Here is a 20,629-nt window from a genome sequence, read left to right on the forward strand (position 1 = left end):
ATGGCTTTGAGTGTGATACAAGAATATATTGCACGAGATAGAAAATATTGCACGAGTCGAAGACGAGTGCAGTATTTTTCTATCGAGTGCAATACATTCTTGTATCACACGAAAATAAGCCATTCAATATTATTATTATTATTTATATCAGGCTTTTGCTATGCGGTAAATTGAAAATTTAAGCTTACCTAGCCACCAGGTTTAACCAATGTATATTGTAATGTAAGCTTATACCTTTTGACCTTCTTGTTTTCTGCTCTTTTCTCTTCAAAGACAATTTCGGAATAATTATATATAGGTTTATTTGTAGATGTGGATTATATTTCCTAAGGTTATCATCATCAGAATTGCCGCGAATCAAGTTTGTGATTTTACTTGTTTTATACAGTCATGACAGTACGAAATCTCCTGTGAGCCGTTACGATGTCTGTAGTGTATTGTTGTGCTGTTGTATCATGACGCTGTTGGTGCCGTCACCATGGTAACACGCGACGCGTCAGACGCTGATACTTTCGTACAATATTCAAGAAATATTGTATTGCATCCGGGTATTTTGAGAATATTGTACAATATACAGTTTTATTGTATCGCTCAAAAGCCTGATATAAATAATAATTATGAATACAATGGTAAGAATATTTTCATAAGGTGAAATATTTTCACCAAAAGAAAATATTTCTTAGCAATGAAAACATTCATATACTTGAATGTCTATGTCTATATATAAATATGTCTACGCAAAGCCACAAGCCTCAGCATACTTTACAAGTTGTCACTGACCACTTATTTAGGCTTTAGTTTCTTTAAGATACTGCTTTTGTTTTAAGTGTACGGATACATTTTGTGTGCAGTATGTGACAATCCAATATGGTATATTTCCCACTTTGTTAAGCCTAGAGCTATGAAACAGAATGCAGCCTCACCCAGTCTAACCACATACAAACCTCAAGAGCCGAGGAGCCTAGAGTCAAAGCCTGTGACTCTTTGCCACCATAGCTAAATGCAAAAGGTTCAGCATCAGTGATATTTGTCCCTGGTGATATTTCAGTCACACTGGCAACCATATTGTCTACATCACTCACTGACACTGTCATCAAAGAAAGGTCTGAAACCAAGAAAAAAAAAAAAACCATAATTCTTGGCAGCACAATATAATAATGTCACAATATTCTTTCTACGATCATAAAAATGATGATCGTAGAAAGAAGAAAAAAAATAAATTCCTTCTTCAAATGCTTAAATTGTGTTTTTTACCTTCATATACATCAAATGTGACATTAAAGGTCCTAGTAATGACACCATCTAATTCTGCAGTGACACTATGTTGAATGGCAGTTAGTGATGATAGTTTTCCAAGTTCCACCTCAACTTCTCCAGCACTGGCACTGATGGCAATGGGAGCTGTTGATAATATGACACAAATCACACAAACGTGAAAAAGAGACAAAGGAATCTGGATAATTGGAATTACATGGTATTCATTCTTATTTCAAAAATTCTTAGTAAAATAAAATCTCTTGAAATTTTCGAATACCCACCAGTTTCTTGTCCATCATAGGTAAGCTTAAATGATCCAAGCATTTCACAGTCCACCGACTCTTCACAGCCTGTGTAAGCAACTGTCACTTGTTGAACCTCTTTAGCACCCTCTACAAACAGGGACTACACAATGAAATACAATAGAAAGAGACACATTGATAAACCTCTGTTTCTTGCATGCAGTGTTTTTGGGTGGGTTTTGTTTTGTTCCTTTATCAAAGCATTTGCTAAAGATCTGTTTTTGCTGGGTTCTTTCTTCTTTCTTTCTTTCTTTCTTCTTGTGTCAACATAATGAGGCATCGCAGCCACATGTTTTTGGCTAATTTGACCATAGTTGGTCACTAGGACCATTGAGTCAGCACACTAATCTCACACAATAAACTTCTGGTCAAAGCTCACCAATGGCCAAAAACATGATTTTCACTCAAAATGCTACTCCTTCCACACATTACATATCACAATGATGTACTTGCACACATGCATTGGCTATAGCCAGTGTCTAAAAGTTGTATAAAGAATTGGGTTCAAAGGTCATTTAGGAGTAATTTCTAGTATGTAAGCAAACACCTTCAAATTGCTGCTTCTCCAGCAAATGACATGTCACTTGGTCATTAGAACCATTTGTTTAATAGCAGCACAAATGTTATGTGAAGAACTTGAGGTCAAAGGTTATACATTGGTCATTATGACCAAAAATGTAATTTCACATGATTTTCAGTATTGCTACTTCTTCTATGTATTATGCATTGTAACTACACTGCAAGATTCTCATCTGTGTGACGCCGATGTCATCACAATGTCACTCCATCGGAAACTACACCTCGGTTTTCCATATCGCCGGTCCGAAATAGCCGGGTAGCCAGCCTCCTAGGTTTCTACAGAGTGACTTGGGCGCCGGTGACTTCATGGGAGAGTCACACTGGTGTGACTACGCCGACTGGGCCTGGGTGCTCAGTACGGCGTTTTGGGTTGCCGGTTTTGCTTTTATTGCCATATTTTTTATATTCTCTTGATTTATTCAAATAATATTCTTTATTTCTTGCTTTTTTTAGGGGATTAGGGAGGGGAAATTGCAAACTGGACTTTAAAAATAAGGGAAATATAGATGAATAAAATAAATTTGTTAGTAAAAGAAATAAACATGATCAGTAAACAAAATATAGGCCTAATTCAATAAACTAATATGATGAATAAAATACATTTTTTTAATTGGTGGTTATTTGAATAACTAAATAAATAAAAAATTAAGAAATAAATAAACTGGAAGAAACCAATAAACGAAGAATGGAAGAAACAAAGAAACACTTCATGAAAAAAAAACAACTTGAGAAAATTGCAAATAAAGAAGTTAAAAGTAGGAATATTATAAGAAGCATGTAGGCCTATTGATGAATTAAAATATTAAATGTGTAAAATAAATAAATAATTATAACAATAATAATTCATAACAAGTATTAATATTTGCGTGATAAAAAACAAGACACAATTTCAAAAAAAACTGCAATAGGCCTATATTGATGTGACACCGATTTATAGGCATAATTTGATAACGTAAAAAAATCAACATGAAAAACGAATCAAACTAATAGGCCTATAAAAACACCATTTTGAAAAACGAAAAAAGAAAATAGCACAAGCCAAAGTTTTGCATAAACTTACGGCAGTAAAAGTATAAATTTGCAGTAGAAGTAAAACAAATGCATGCTAGGCCTATAAATCAATATTAAATATAACAGAAAAAGTTTTGGCAAATCAAAATGTATAAATTGAAAATGCTAGGCCTATAATAGGCATACTTTGCGAACTTCGCTGAAAATTAATATCTCTTTTAAAACATTCAAAAACACAAGTCGCTCTAAATATAAAAAAAGTTTCAATAGGCCTATATAACGTTATCATGCAAAATATGAAAAAATAGGCCTTTTTTAATAGCAAAACATGTCATCTAACCACTGAAGTAAACAAAGCAATGATATAAGTTTTGTAGGAAAACAAGCAAACAAATAAACAAAATAAAAATGTTTGAAATGAAACAAACAAATAAACTAAGAACAAGAACTGCAAATAAAACACACACAGTTGATTTAGATTATTAAACAGGCAGCACGAAAATAATTAAAAATATATAAAAGAGAACAATAAATAAATGAAACAAAATTAATCGAAAGTTGAAATATAAATGATAAAGAATGTAAAAGCACGATAAAAACAAAGACGGCAGTACGGCCACACACCCATGCACTGTACAGCATGCAGCATCAATCAATCAATTATAAAAACCAACTCATTCCATTCATGAGCGTATACAAGCAGTAAACAAGCATGATACGCGTATTTGTCATCATCGGGCGCCAGATTTTGTAGATACACGCGCCGCCCCCAGAGTGTTCGAACTCATAACAGGGTTCGGTCAATGACCTTTGGCAGCGTAGTCACCTTGAAGTTCGCCGACTGGGTACCCAGCAGGCAACGCATGGGGCACTGGCTACGGAAGTCACTTTGATGTGACTACAAGTTGTGGACCACTGTCGGAATCTAGTCAGTGGTGTACATCATGAGTCGCCGATGCGGCATCGAGGAGATAACACATCGGAGGCTAGCAGTTGTAGTCACTGCGTGATGACACTGCTGCATAGTACCCTACTGCCTTGTTTCCGATGTAGTCACTCTCTTGTAGTGACTCCGTCGGCCACCATAAGGTAGGTTATTATGGCGTGACGGCGGTGGTGACTGCAGAGATCCAGTGCGATGTAGTCACTCTGCCGCCAGGAATTTTGCAGTGTACCTTATCATGTATGCAGTAATGAGTTCCAGTTAGAGATCATAGAGGTAAGCTTGAGGATCTGTGCCTGGACTAACTGGCTTTATACTGCTAAAGGCTGTGCTCATTGAGTGCAAATCACATTTAGTTTGTTTTTGTTTCGTTTATTTTGTCTTTCAAAACAGAATGACTATGACCATGGCTTGATAGCTACTTGCTTTTAGCCATTTCTACAAGATTTTTGTAACTTACATTATATCTCACACAGAGCAACAATGAAGCACATTATAAAATTATCAAATCAATATCAAGTTATGTGATGGAAAATTCTTTTTGTGTACTCATATGCAATTTTCATGATGCTGTAAAATCTCTTTTACAGCTTATAGCATACCAGCCAACATTGAAAACATATTATAGAAACACCTAACTGAGCACAAAGTGACTAACAAGATTAGTGGAGTTCAGCTATCTTGGGTGTGTGAAGCTCCAGAGTTTTTGACTATTTCCAGCCTCAAGAAAAGCTATATTCTGAACACTATTTTTTAAACACAGGGCAACACTTTACACTTATTTAAAGACATACATGAGAAAATGCAACTTTAAAAAAATTGCTCATCCTGATAGCTTTAAACTAAGTCCTCCTATGGAAATGTAGGTTGTATCATGAGGTAGATTTTTAAAATACAACATTCCTAAAACAATTGGATAAATTAAAATGAATTTTCAGGTCAATTACGTTAAGGTATCTAACAAAAACTCATACCTGTATCTCTAGAGCCATATCTGATATCACAACAATGTGTTGCTTCTCATTAATGGCGCCCTCTATGTCAGTCTTCACAAATGGCGTATCATATCTTTCATAACCAATCTGCACCCAATCTTGGCCACCGTATTCAATGTATCGCGCCTCAATTGGATAAGATCTGTCTGCAGTGAGATTGAACTTATTAGAGATCTGCTCAGGAAAACGGGCAAAGTTCCAGCCAGTATATCGGATACCTTCAGCAACCTTGGTCTTTTCAATAAAAAAGAAAACAAGAATAGAAATAATGATGAGATGCTGAGATACACACATTTGTAAAATACAAAAAGAAAAAAAAAAAAAAAAGCGCAGTGATTTATAGTGCGCTACGCACAGGCACAACGCCAAGACGTTGATCCACAAGCCTCAGCACACTTTACAGGTTGTCGCTGACCACTACGGCCCCACATCATTCCATAAACCATTAAGCAACAATTCAGGGACTTTGCTGCTTCAAGAGCGCACACCCTAGACATTCCACAAATAACCTTCGCAACCAGGATCAGCTCCCCGAGTTTCGTACGGGTTACAACGAGACAAATAAGCAGTAAGTTCCTTGTCCAAGGGAATTTCAAGCTAACTCAATTTTTCCACGAGAGCGTAATATAGGCACCGCCAGGGTTCGAACCCGCTACCTCTCGCACCATAGTCAAACGCCTTATCGATTGAGCTAAATTGACTGAAAAGTGTGTTATACATCATCATGCGACAATTTGTAAACATTCGTGATCACTGACATATGCACATAAGGAAATGGGAAATCGGAATACACTCCATAACATTTTAAAGATTATTGATGAATAAAATACTAATAAAGATATCTGAATTATACCGCATCCATACACTGATAACCATTCTCAATTTTTCCACGAGAGCGACGGGAAGGGAAAGAAGGAAGGAATAAAGAGAGAAAAAAAAGAAAGAAGTTGTTTGCTCTGGGTGGGATTCGAACCCGAGACCCCTCGCATGCCAAGCACTGGGCTGGCAACACTTTGCCACGGGTCTTGGGCTTTGCTGGCCAGTGAAACCGTGCCTATATATATCACTTAGGGCGATAGCGTCATCACACCACGTGGGATGCATGCACGAACCACAGGCTATTTTAACGTGCCTCACTGTCACGTACGTGACGAGATAAAATATTCGTGCAGTGACAATTAACCATCCGTGTAGATATGCTTTAATAGTAGACAATGGTAGAGCCTTTCTTACGGTCACATTCAGGTAAAAATGTCAATATTTTTATTTTTGAAACGCACTTTACTTCATCAACACTTTTATCTCATTGCACGAACGTGACGGTGAGGCACGTTAAAATAGCCCCTGGCACGAACAGTGCATATATCAAGTAGTATTTTGTAGTATTATTTATACTACTAGTATTATTATTTACAATTATTTAGGTTAACAAAAAAGGTATGTCTCAGTGTACCGTGCACTCACTTTTAAAATTTGTATCTTACACTTTTTAAATGTTTTTGTATTTTGAAATGGTTAGACAAAATTATTGCCTAGAAACAGATTTTTCTTTCTTTGTGACATATAACTTACCATGTCGGCAGGATCTCCTGTTTCACTGAAAAACAGCCGAGATACATCGTCACCCCCGATTGCCAATCTGTATTCTCCATCTTTTGGTGGCACAAAGTATCCACGTAAACGACCGCAATAGTAGTCCCCAAGCGTTATGTTGTCTAAAGGTGTGCTACCCTCTATTACATGCTTGGATTGAACTGGTGAGGTTGTTGTCCACTCATCGTCATCCATACTGTAAGAAAAAGAAACCATACAGCTCAACTTACCATACTTTGCCTAACCAGACAGTCCATTCCAAAATTGTTACTACACCTTTACATTTCATCGAATCTCTTTTTGATGTCTGTCATTTTGAACATCATACTTGAAAGATGTATGCTATGTAGAAACTTTATTTTGCAATTTCAAAATTTGCATATTATTAGCATATTTGCAAGAAAAAACATGAAAATCAATAAATACCTATATTTTTCACAATTTCAATATTTTATTAGAAATTAAGCATGTAGGCCGTTTGTTATGACTTGATGAATGAAACTGTTAGACAGATTTTGATATTTTTGCTTATTTTTCCTTTTTTGCCCCAAAATGTTGTAAAAATCACAATTTTTGGATGAACTATATTTTCTTTGAATATTTATCAAATTTCTTAATTTAGGTATAATACAGTGCAGAAAAAGATGTCAAAATAAATTGTTCCATTTTCATTTTTGGGTTAAATACTCAATTTTCATAAAATGAAAACATGTCCATTGCACTTTTTCCTCCAGATGTACTATAATATCAAGGTTACGGATATATTATAATCCCTTCTTATCTTCACTGATCCATCAGATACCTATTGTTATGAATGATCAATGAAAAGGTTCAGAACTGGGCTACTAATACGCTGGCGAAGTTACGTAATAATCGGATTAACTACCATAGCAATAGGTACAAACACTTTTTGATTATATCGCGCTGCACTACTACGTTCATGCGGTACCTCTGCATTGAACCATAGATGTCAAAGAAATGCTAAACACTTGCACCTGTAAGATTAGTCTTTTTTTTTTTTTTGGTATTGTATTCAATCTATTATATGATTGAAGACAGGTGATGAGTGAAACCTGCTTTTAGTGCAGCGCGGTATATTCAAAATTGTTTGTACCTATTGCTATGGTAGTAAATCCGATTAATTACGTAACTTCGCCAGCGTATGGTCTTGTCAAGTATCTATAGTTATTTTCATGAATGTGTCAACTCAAAAATCATTCAAGGTCGAATGTAGGCAAAGTACGGTAAGTTGAGCTGTACAATCTACTGAATACCTACTGGAAACCTTACATTTTGACTGAAAAATATGGACTCATGAAAACCTCTATAGTGTCTCCTCTTAAGTTGAGAGTAACACCATGTTTAAATGAGACATACAGAGACATTCTGCCTAAACTTCTCCAAGAAATGAACAGTGAGGATAAAAAGATCAAGTTGAGCATTATATAAAAGGGAGTAACTGAGATGCAGGGGTACCTTTGGTAGGATCTGTGAAGGTAATTTTTGTTAAGTGCAGCTTGTAAACATCTGAACACTTCTGAAGGTATCCGGGGTGTTAGATTTTGTTGGATCATTGACAGGGTTAGGGCTAATAGTAAAGAATTACATACGTGTAGAACTTTTTCGTCATAATGAACCACTTTTTGTGACACTTGTAAATCTAACCCTCATGGGCACTTATGCCTTTCTTACAGAGCCCCTGATTGGTTAATTACATGATATAATAATCAATCAAATAAAGCTTTAGATCTCTCAGCAATTTTGAGCTTAATCCCTTTCAACCCGACTGATTATTCTTACCATATCTCTGATTGGCTCAATAGATGATATATCCCTCTTTTTAACCAATCATAGAAACTGATATCAGCAGGTAGTGGGGGTAGTGCCATTGGGGTTTAAAACAGATTTTTATCCAGATATTGTAGGCCCTATATAAGACAAATACTCTATGTGATCATGAAATGTTATGAAAATAATTCATAGGTTACATATTGACCACCCTCGCCCTCATAGATATCCAAATTCAACAGATCTAATAAAGGAGAGAAAATTGAAAAAAGAAAAATGTCACCACCAACTTCAGGCCTACCTGAAATGTGTGTCCCATTTGTCAAAGATAAGTCCTCTAGAACCAGGATACTTATTGGTTGAATGCTCTGTAGCTTTGCCAGTAACACATTTGATTTCTGTATCAGACACATTCTTCACAACACATGCTACACCTGTAATAAAGTATGGCATTCCACATGGTTATTACATGGCAACATATGCACCACATGATGCATGCAGATATTTCCCAGACATCATCGATCAATTCTCGCTATTCGCAATAAGGGCGCCGCCAGCGGTTTGCGATGCAATCGTGATGTATCATGGGAAAAGGTCGACATCAAGTCCGCATAATACTGAATATTACCATGCTATTACATAGGAACACGTGACAATATTTTTTACTTTGTCAAAATAAAGGTGTTACACGCGAATCGATACTCAATAATACTTAATAATGTGATTTGAAATGTGCACAATTAATTTTTTCTCTATCGATTTGCGTGTAATACCGTTATATTGACAAACTAAAAATATTGTCACGTGTTCCTATGTAATAGCATGGTAATATTCAGATTATGCGGACTTGATGTCGACCTTTTCCCATGATACATCACGATTTTCCCATGATACATCACGATTACATCGCAAAACCGCTGGCGGCGCCTTTATTGCGAATAGCGAGAATTGGGACATGAATTTTAGTCCTTTGTGTGTGAAAATACTCTTTGACTTTGTCTTTGTCATGATGCAATACTAGTGCGAATCACATATGGCATTTGTGCAGTGATTATCTAAATCGATTTCTTTGCAGGATATACACATTTTTTGTCACCTTGAAAGTCAATCCTTGCACAAAACTTGTGAAAAACATGATTTCCCAGTGTTTTATTGATACTGAAATTGTCACCTCTCTTGATCAATCACAATTTGATAACAAGTATGTATGAATATAATTTTTAGTACCTACCTCCCACAGAGACTCTGGCGGGTGTCCGGTAACCACGGTTAGCAAAATAGTTTCCCCTGATGGTGAGGAGAGTTCCTCCTACCAAACTACCATTTGTTGGCTCAACACTTGTAATAACTGAATAGGAAAATGAGAAAAATGATGGTCAATTTGCCACACTTGTGACTTACTTGTGCTTTTGTCAATTTACACAGGCATAAATTTGGACTTTATTGACTTGTGCAGTAGCAAAAACAGAATAATTCTTGCCTTTCTGCTCAAACCACTGCGAAAGGTGGTGACTGCAAAGGATGGGTGACTGCTAGTAGTATATTCCACACTTTTATTATTATGGGCAGATGACAAATCTGGAAAATAGAGGGTACTTTAATCAGTGTTGAGCTACCATGACTACAGCTATTCCAAAAATCTATGGAGCAAAAAAAATATTTCAAATTTGATACATTGATGATTGGCCTATTAAATGTAGAACAAAATCTTAAGATTGGGAGTACCTAATGATCAATTTTGTAAACAAATTACAGCTTAAGGATGCACACAGGATAGGATCACTGAAGTGTTACATGGCCAAAATTGAGTTTTCATCACTAATGTCATCTTCAAACCGTATTTTATCTTGTCATTAATAGATTTTAAAGAAATCTTAAAATTTGAACCATAAGAAAAGCTATTTTAAAGACCCTTTTTCATTAAAAATTAGTCAAAATGCAAAAAGCAAATAAATCATTGTTTTCCGCAATAGATCGCGTTCTCGTAACGCTGCACTGCGGCGTGCATAGCTAGCAAAGACACGCACACATCATGCACATGGTAAACTGGATGGGCGAGGTGATTACTGATTGAGGCGCTGGAGTCGCCAATCGCGATCACTACCGTATTTTATCGTATTGATCTCTTCCAAGGTAGATAAAGCTTGCACCATTGCATTGTTAAACTGCGGGCCGACAGACCACCACCGTCCCCGTCCCAGAATCAGTAGGCCTACTCGATAAATTTCGCCAAAAATTTTGAAGACCATAAAAAATAGGCAAGCAGTTACTACCGGTAGGCCTATATTAGATACCGTACCTAAGGCCCTGAATAATGTTTCAAAGTGTTATTAAAACACGGATTTAAGATTCGTTTTCAAACGTTCTCTACTCCTGATTGACCATTAACGCAATGTCAAACGTTGACATTTCAATACATCATATCGACCATCTAGGCATGGGCCTACAACTCTATGTCAAAAATGTCGACATTTGAAATCGGCATAGCAAGCACGCGTTTATGAAAGCATTTTCATGAATGTTTTAATGCTAAATAATAATTTCAAACGAGAAATATAATCGAAAATGCATATTCGTGCTTTTTTCATAACCCATTTTAACTACATTTCCATTAGTAGGCCTATTAGGTCTACCATATACCATGATTGCGATAAAAGCTTTTGGTTTTACAACACTTTTTGCGAATTTTTTGGCCGAATTCCTTTTTATTTGCAATGTTTGTCTGGCTTTCAACTTTCACGTTTATAATGTTTTCTGCATACTTTAAAAGGTAAACTGCTTTAAAGTATTTTTCGTGAATGTTTTCATGCAGTGTTTTAAAACGCTCTTTATAGCATGATGCCTATATACGGTAGGCCTACTGCATAAACTACAATCTAATTTAAAGCCATAAGTGTTCCGTTTTCTACTTTTGAAATTCGGTTTTGTTAGGCTATGTAAATTTCCGTGTTTTTCAGTTTTCTTGTGACCTCTCCGTATTTTGCCCTTTTCACATTATATATAGGCCTAGGCCCACTTTTTTACACGCTTATTTGATTGAAAACAACAGACACACTTTTTTTGTTGTTGTTGTTGTATTTTATTCACTTTTTATGCGGTACAAAATATTTTACAACTTTATTGTGGCTTTAGGCCTATAATAGGCCTATGACTTTTGTACGTGTTTGATATTCCGTAAAAAGTTAAAAATAAAATATGATAACAACAAACAATTAAAATAACAAAAACGGAATATTGAAAATTTTAAAAATTTTACTTGGGATTCCTGTGGTGTAGGCCTAGCCTAGCCTATCTTTGGCGCGGACGGGCCGCTGTGGTGCCTCTCAAGCACCAACTAAAAAGAAAAAGCAACGAGTAGTAACAACATTAGGCCTATGTTTGCGGTTCAGAAAAGGACAATGAACATAAAAATGCATTCTTAGTCAGTGGGAGTGGTCTAGTTCGTAGACACATTTTTGATTGGACAATCGCAAGATTTCGGGTGCCGTTTATCAGGCCGTAGACGACCCCACGCCATCAAGCGTCTTGATAATGCCTTACACGCTTGTAGAGGTGCGCGTATGTATTGCGCTGTGTAATGCGAGACTAGTGCGGAATACGCGACGCCGCTAGCAGTACGCCGCAACAGAATACGTGAAGTTGTAAACAAGTTTCGTTCATTTTATAATGAGGGGAGTTTTTATGGCGGTAACTTAGTTTTTGCTTTAAAAAATTGTTTACAGTTATTAAAATAATATTTAACTGACTAAGAATGAGAATAAACGATAGGAATTTTTATTTTGCCTATCCTCTACCGTGTGATAGATTTACAGGCAGGTCCAATATTTTTATCGTGGGGATACCGGCTGCGCCGCATCCACTACTCAAAATATTGGACCTGCCTGTCGCCTATCACACGAGAGGATAGGCAAAATAAAAATTCCTATCGCTTATTCTCTAAATATTTGTCAACACCAAAAAAAAAAAAAAAAAGAAGAAAAACACCAAAAACGAAAAATTAAAAACATTGCATTTTTAAAGCAAAATTATGAAAATTAGTACAAAACAGAAATCGCAATTATCATGATTATGTCTCAATTTATTCTTCATTTCATAAAACTTCCTGATTATCTGCTAAAATAATTGCTTGTCAGTTATTCTATGCTACTTAATGTTCTGATGTCCGCAAATTTTAATACAGAGCATGATCTTTTTTTTATACGGAACAGGACAAAATTGTGCTTAAATAATCATAGTTTCGTTCGCGGCAACACGACCATGCACTGTGCAACTTATGCGCGTAACCTGTCTGTCTGTCCGCGCGCCCTGACGCTCCTCAAACGCCGACGCAACGCCGCGGCCTTGCCGGAAGCTCTGCTGCACCATGGAAACAAGACTGCAGTAAATAAAATGGCCACACCATGTGGATAAACATCTGCCGAATGTGCACGGATAATTTTGTCATATTGTATATTTTACCTTCTAAATCACCAAAAAAATGCCAATCTGCTGCAGTTGGACGCCCCTTCTCATTTTCTAACTTGACCAAACGTCACAAGTCACCGGATTATATACTTATGGAATAATCTTCAAAATGGACCTAAAATCCGCTGTATTTTTCTAAATCGCGATTTTCGGCAAGTTCACTTTTGACCACTTTTAACCATTTTTGGTCCGCCATAGCGTCTAAATGAAGCATCACTGAGGTAAGTTTTTAAGTCAACGTTTAGATATGGCCAAAATCTAGATAGTGTTTTTTCATTTTTTTAAATTAGGGCCTAGAATTTTTTTTATCACCCATGATTCAAAAATTTGAACACGGGTCGCACGTTTTTACTGATTTTTTGCCTATATTTTAAAAACTAAGCAAAATTTCAAAAATAAAAAACACTTTCTAGACTTATTTGTCTAAATTAATAAAATTCATGTTTTACAGTTTTTGCTTTTCAAATAATTTTTTTATGGCGGACCAAATATTTTTGGTCAAAAAAACCGTTTTTTTTTTTTTCTCGAAAATTGTACTTTTTGACCCAAAACTGATATTTTAAATGGATTTATGAGCTCATTTCCGTTTAAAAAATGTATACTTTTATATACTTTACATAAATAGTTTTTCGAGTTATGAGGTGAATAATAATGGATAATTAGTGATCCTGTGTGCCTCCTTAATGTACTTAAACAAGTAGGTTTTGATATAAGAAAAGTTTATTGCAGACTTGCATTTTTCTCATATTTCAGGCATATAACAGCACACTGACATTAGTGCAATCATACCATTTGTGCACTATAACACACCATACATACCTGCATGAGTTTGGTAGTGATATAGTTCATTCTTCCCACTGACTCTGAGTGATTCCCGCAGATTCATACTTGAGCCCAGGCCCAGATTGCTAGATACTACTGAGTAGTTGAAATTCTGGCTTCCTAAAATTAAAAAAAAGTTATTATCAACAAAACTGATGATATCAAGAAAACAAAAGTTGTGTTGAATGATACCACCACCTATATGAAGTTAAAAACTGACTTTACCAGTAAGCTTAAGAAACATTATTGATCTCCATTCTCACAAAACCTAAAGACCAGGTTGTTTCGGAAGATGGTAAAAGTGACTGCTCTCAATAAACAAGAATTTTGGAAGATGTAACCCAACTCGGAAACCACCCCAAAATATTATTATACTTAATTAAAGTACTAAAATGGGTGCACCTAGACAAAAATGGAACACCAATGTTTTTGCTTGCTAGTGACTCTAAATACCCCCTGAACAACATATCCAAAAATGAGAAAAAAGGAAATATGGGAAAATGGTAATCTGCATATATCCAAAATGGCTGCTAACATGGCTAATGCAAGGTTCAAATTTCAAAATTGGGTGAATATGGATAAAAACCGTCTAATTGTATTTCTCTTATTATTATGATTCAGAAAAGGTATTGTTTTACCTATCTCTGATGTACAGTTCTTGAGTTATAGGCATAAATGTGTAAAAAATGCTCAGATTTTGATCAAAGTGGTCTCAAATTGTTCTGTTTGGAAAAACATTTTAACCAAAAAATAGTTGCCATATCTCAGGTGTTTGTTACTTGGGTAACAGGGCAAAACATTCAAAGGCCATTGAATCATGTTAACCACAACCTATTGTGTGATGTTAACCAGGTAACAAAACTTTGATTTTGAGTGAGGTTGTCTGTCCATTTCAAACCATCTAACATGCTTTGCTCTGCACTTGTTGTACCCAAGATTAAATCACTGTCTTTGTGCATTTAATATCTATTTAATGACAACACTAACAACACAGCACTTTTAATGTAAACAAAAATAGAATGATACCGCGGGAATGATACATACCAATTATTTTTCCACTTGTCTTGACTTTTGCGGTTACCCATTGGTTACCTTCAGAAATGGGTACGATGCCGTAACTGTAAGAAACAGAATATTATTTTTGTAGACTATCAAACAAATCATTTTGCTATAAAAAATACAGAACTACATTTTTAAAGGAATAGAGCTTCTTTTTGTACTGAAAAATGATGATCTGCACTTTTCATTACTGGTATATTGTGAAGTACCATATAGCTATGGTGTTAGTCCACACTTGCTTAAATACGCAGCATAGATGCGCACGCAAAACAGCTGCTTCAACGCTTTGACATCACTGTGAAAAATACTGTAGGGCTCCTATAAATGCCATAAGCAAAATAGTCTCATCTCAATAACCTCTATGCAAAAATTAGACAATCATGTTGTAGAGTATGAATGTTTGTACCTAGTACATGCGAAGGTCATCTTATGGGTGCACAAGCATATTGGGGTTAAGGAACTGTGCCATGACAGATGAGCATGTTTGAGATGCAGTGACACTGCAGGCAGCTCAAAAGAGATGTTCACCAATGAAAACATGTCTTATGCGAAATAATTGAAAGGACTACTCTCCCCATTTTTCGAGATTTAAAAAATATTATCAAATTCTACCAAATGAAACACAGCTCAATCCTAATTATTCGTTAATAATAGTACTAACTGGCAATAATTTTTTTAAGTTAAATTTTACTATTTGGCCAAATTTATGAATTAAGGGTCAAAAATGTGTGTTTTTAGGGTGTTTTTCAATCAAGTCTGACAATCAAGTCTAAAGACTTATACTAAGTCTAATTTCTATTTATGAGACATGTTTTATTCTTATAACCATCATTTAATTAAATTAACACAAAAATTTCAACCTGTAATTTTGATCAGCTCATGATCAGTCTTTTATCGTGGTCTAGGAGAGAAAAAAACTTCTCATCATATGTGATACGATCAAGCAAAATCAGTCGGAACCTCGGAAATATTGATTTTGAGATATAGCCAAACAAAGGAAACATTTACTTTTGTTTTCTCCTGTTTTGGAAATTCTTTAATTGCTCATATCTTTGGAACTGGTTGTTCAATTTCAATGGGATTTTCCTGCAAAATCCAGCTTTATTAATGCTTTTTACTATCCAATAAGATCCTATCCGACTGATTTTGCTTGATCGCATCACATTATATTGATCACTTGTTTAATATAATAAAACATGCTTACAGATCTCCGGTCTCTGGATCCGTTAAGTTACAAGTTGTACCATTCAGCTGGAATCTGAAACATAATTCAACAAATATCATCGTTATGATACATTAGACAGGTTGAATTTCCATCAATTAGTAGACATGTCACTGGATGGATGACAAAACATGATTATGCGAATGCTGCCTACACTTCTTGACCACCAAGTTACCCCATCTTACCAAAGTTGTTACAAATAATTAATAGGCAATTCAGTTCATGTTGAAAGCAACATACACACACTCCCACCTGTGACACAAACACACCCCAAGCTTTCTAGGCCATTACGTGACAAAAAGAATAAACCCTGTTCTATGGGCAGACGGACCTTTCAATTAGGGTCGGTCTGGAGGTTTTGGGTTTTTTTTTGTTGTCTGGAGGCTAAAATTACCCTAAAATATCACCAAAATCCAAAAAATCTAAACAATTTTGAAAAACATTTTCTAAAAAATAATATTCAGCCAAAATTAATAAATTGTATCCCCAAAACGGCTGATTTTACATGATTTTAGCAATTTTTTTTTTTAATTCTCCAAAAATGTTGGGTCGGTCGGGCCCATAAAACTGTTTTTTCTTCGTTGGTTAAAGGTAAATTGCAACCATGATATCAGACATACAGTGCTCAAAATATGGTACCAGTTCTTAAATAAGACTTATCAAGAGACTGAAAACAGACAATTGTGTACTATTTTCTGATCATCATTTGTAACATTGCTGACTGAAATTGGTTGTGAAATATTGGAGTGAGAAAACTAGGATGATCCAAGAAGATAAAATTGCACTTTTTTGTTATCTCCCTACACAGTGAATTGTATTGATTTCCACACAGCGCTGTGGCTTTTGCACAAGTATGGTACTTAATAAGCCATCGCATTGAAAGTGGCTTCTTGTGTGTACTTGTACAACTGGAAAACCTGAAGACTGCAACTTTCATTTTCTGAGGTGACCAGTCATGTTTCCCTTGCCAACCAGGTCAGCTGCTGATGCTGCAATATTATGCAAATTTTGAGCAAAGTTTGTTATTTAGGATGTCATACTGAATCAATTCCTTTTGAGTTGGCAACTCACCTTTCAATTATAGTTCGCGATTCCCCTTCATCAGATTGTGCTATATACTGTGACGTAAACATACTACCATAGATATCAATGATAGATTCTAGAAATAACAAAAATGGTACTAAGGTTATCTTTTACTGTTGAAAATATGTATACTCCAAATTATAGAAATTCAACTTTGTATTAGCTAACAGCTAATTATATAGTATTGATTGGTGGCTTTGAGTGTGATACAAGAATATATTTTTCTATCGAGTGGAATATATTCTTGTATCACATGAAAATAAGCCATTCAATATTTAATAATAATATTATTACTTTTATTATCAAACTTACTTCGTAAAATTAAATTAAACTTTGAATGATTTGACCTAACTCAGTGCGAGTGTATCAGTGTAATGCTGATCAGCGTCATGTATGCACAGGCAGCCGCGCACATCATTTACGCATACAATATTAGACACACTGCAATACGCGGATTTATTGTACCAATCAGAAGGCTGATATAAATAATAAGTAAAGAGAAAATAGAATATGCAAGGGAAAACTGAATATAAAACAGAACCGTTTGTAACAACCAATGAGTCACAAACTAGGCTAGAAGACATAGAAACCACATGACTCAAACAATTGGCCTTCTACATGCTAGATCTCTAGCCATACCTCAGAATTAGAGAAGGAGAACCGGGACTCCCTAAACCACCACGTACAATCGGGTCGTAAGCTATGGGGAGAAAATTGGGGGTATTCGGGTCCTTGCCGACGGTGCGCTGTGACGAACGAAAACAATTCTGCGTCTCATCTGAAGCGTCTTGGTACTCGCGTGCAGGTCGCATCAAGTGCGTCTCTCAAATGCGCCTTTCCTCCATGTCGCGCTTACATGACGACGAATGCCTCGAGTGCATTCCGAGGGATACCGAATACCCCCAATTTTTGCTCCATGCCTGTATCAAGATGGCGATCAAGTCCCGATTCTCTATCTTTAATTCTGTGATCCATACCCTAATAATCTATTTCACAGATAAATAATTAAGAACACTAATGGCATACAATAGCCCAGTTCGAATGTGTGATTTTCAAGTCATAACACTCAGACAAAAAAGACAATCTGGCTTTTTTGTTTGAGTTTTGTAATATTCAATATAAATTATTACTCTACTAACAACATGAACAAAGAGCTGACAAGCTTTCCCTCACTCCAACAACTATTTTAGGATTCAGCCATGCTCCAGGATTTTGGTGGCCAAATTTGTTAAAAATTTTTTTAAAACAAGATTACAAAAATTATTATTGTTCAATATTTTAATTTCAAGTTACATACTTTTATTTCTGACAAATTCCTGCGAAAACATACCACCTGTTGAATACACAAGATGAAGTGTGCCCATAACAGACCGTATCAAACCAACATTGAAGATGTTTGGAAAACCAAGTCACTTGCACCAGGTTCGTATGCAGCACAACAAAGTGTACACAAGCGTCCTTATGCTAGTGTAAATTATAAGCGCTCGCCAGTGACAAGCATTATGCAAAGCGCCAGTAACATACTAGCAGTGCCATACAGCTATGTGATGACCTGGAATATGATTATAAACTGGGTCATCATAAACAAATGATGGCAGCTGTTTACATTGGTCTAAATGAATATGACATTCTTGTTGATCTTAGTTTTCTCCGAAAGTTTGTTTTCAGACTGGTGCCAGGTTCCATTTGCAAAACCCTGTCGTAAACTTATGACAGTCGTATGTCCTACACAATGGGCATATCGCATGAGGAACATATTCAAATAAGATTAATAGTTTATTTATGCATGACATATGACTGAAGTAAGTTTAACACTGAGCTTTACGAACTGGGCCCAGATTTACCAATCTCGCCATGGATCGAACTCTGTTGGTTTTGGACTTGCTGTTCGTTTATAGTCTCAATACAACCTGGAAGATTTTAATTGTTGGATTTGCTGATCCACCTCAATTTCAGTGATGATGTCAAGGCTTTATTGCCGTTGCACTGCAAGCATGCCAACAAACTGCCTTTATACCTGTGTACAATTTGGTGCTGCAACCAGTAAAATATGCACCCGCAGCACTAAAAGAGCTTGAGGTGAACCAAAGATTATTCTTGGTCTGGATCTTGGAGTAAGAGGTCACCAAAGTTTTAGACTCAGAATAGCTCTATGCATAATACTATGGTAAATCTGCCCCGTTGAGTTCACATTTATCAACAAGAGTTTGAAACCCTATTTGAAATCAAACAATGAATTGCCATGTTTAAGCTTGAGTCTTAATTTAGATCTTAGTGGGTGTTATCGACTTATTGGCAATATGCTTTATATATGCATAACGCAAACAAGCACACTTTAAATCTGAGTTTGGCCAGCTCATGACAAAATAATCAGGAGGCATTCTCCTCTGTCCTTCATGAGCATGCAATTCACAAACATGGCAGACTCAGTTTCTTTTCACTTACCAGGAGGACCACATGAAGGAGTAACTTTTTTCACACTTGGAGTACGATAACTCCGATACTGAAAAAAAAAGACAATTCATTACCACATTGTTGGAAATTGTTTCTGCTTTTTTATTATCATAGAAGTTATCACCAAATGTGGTGAGATTATACTTACTCTAAAGTGACATTTAAAGGTGATGTCATTGCAATAGGTTTTCCCAAGCTGACTTTGTCATATTTACTCTAAAGTGACATCTGTCATTATACAATAGGTTCCCCAAGCTGACTTTGTACACTTATTCTAAAGCAACATCTATTATAGGCCATGCCATTGCAATAGTCCCACAAGCTAACTTTGTATACTTACTCTAAAGCGACATATATAGGTGATGCCACTGCAATAGGTTCCCCCAAGCTGACTGATTTCAGTTCCATCTTTATAAACACGAACCTGGTATTCACCTTCACTGGCAGGTCTGATGGATGAACATACAGCAACAAATAAGGACATGTGCTAATACTGTATAGCCGGATATTGGTTGTAATTTCAACTGTTTGTGGATCTCAAATTAACTGTAATAAACATATAGGCCCTAATACGCTAACTGTGTATGGAACCAAATTACGAATATGCTGTGCATGGAACCCATTTCTCCAACACGACATCAATTTAGAGAAAGTCCAAAAAGGGCAACTAAAGTGATTCCAGCTAGCAAAGATCTCTAGTACCAAAGCTGAAGTTTTGAACCTACCCTCTCTGGCATACAATGCACATGTACTCTCAGACATGCATTTAGTAAAAGTGCCATAACTTTGTAATTATTCACGCAAGACATATAAAAGTATATATTTTTGTATATAAATGCAAGGCATCAATGAATCTTTATACAGATTTGGTGTAAAAACAACAATTAAGAAGAAAATCACAAAAAAACCCAGTATTTCAAAAACAACAAACAAATCAAAAAGTGGGCGGAGGGGGGGGGTAAAGAAAAATACATGCGAACGTTGTCTCATTTGCTCTCAGATCAAAAAAATGCCATTGGCTTCATAGAGGAATCAGGCTGATTTTCACAAACAAGCT

The 20,629-nt window shown here is 35.9% G+C and overlaps 1 protein-coding gene across 1 annotated transcript in view; it reads right to left on the reverse strand.

Annotated features, from left to right (window-relative positions):
• LOC140147460 (fibrocystin-L-like) overlaps nt 1-20,629 on the reverse strand; it is a gene marked incomplete at its 3' end in the record, with an annotated part of 86,734 nt that overhangs the window by 7,503 nt on the left and 58,602 nt on the right. The window contains exons 4-16 of the mRNA XM_072169238.1: nt 19,913-20,021; nt 19,564-19,621; nt 17,107-17,194; nt 16,018-16,071; nt 14,799-14,872; nt 13,752-13,874; nt 9,700-9,816; nt 8,770-8,902; nt 6,660-6,876; nt 5,067-5,321; nt 1,539-1,662; nt 1,255-1,401; nt 945-1,105 (exon numbers count right to left, since the gene is read on the reverse strand). Of these exons, the coding sequence (XP_072025339.1) occupies nt 945-1,105; nt 1,255-1,401; nt 1,539-1,662; nt 5,067-5,321; nt 6,660-6,876; nt 8,770-8,902; nt 9,700-9,816; nt 13,752-13,874; nt 14,799-14,872; nt 16,018-16,071; nt 17,107-17,194; nt 19,564-19,621; nt 19,913-20,021 (1,660 nt within the window). The remainder of the gene's footprint in view (nt 1-944; nt 1,106-1,254; nt 1,402-1,538; nt 1,663-5,066; nt 5,322-6,659; nt 6,877-8,769; nt 8,903-9,699; nt 9,817-13,751; nt 13,875-14,798; nt 14,873-16,017; nt 16,072-17,106; nt 17,195-19,563; nt 19,622-19,912; nt 20,022-20,629) is intronic.

Source organism: Amphiura filiformis, chromosome 3, assembly GCF_039555335.1.
Source record: "Amphiura filiformis chromosome 3, Afil_fr2py, whole genome shotgun sequence".
NCBI lineage: Eukaryota > Metazoa > Echinodermata > Ophiuroidea > Amphilepidida > Amphiuridae > Amphiura > Amphiura filiformis.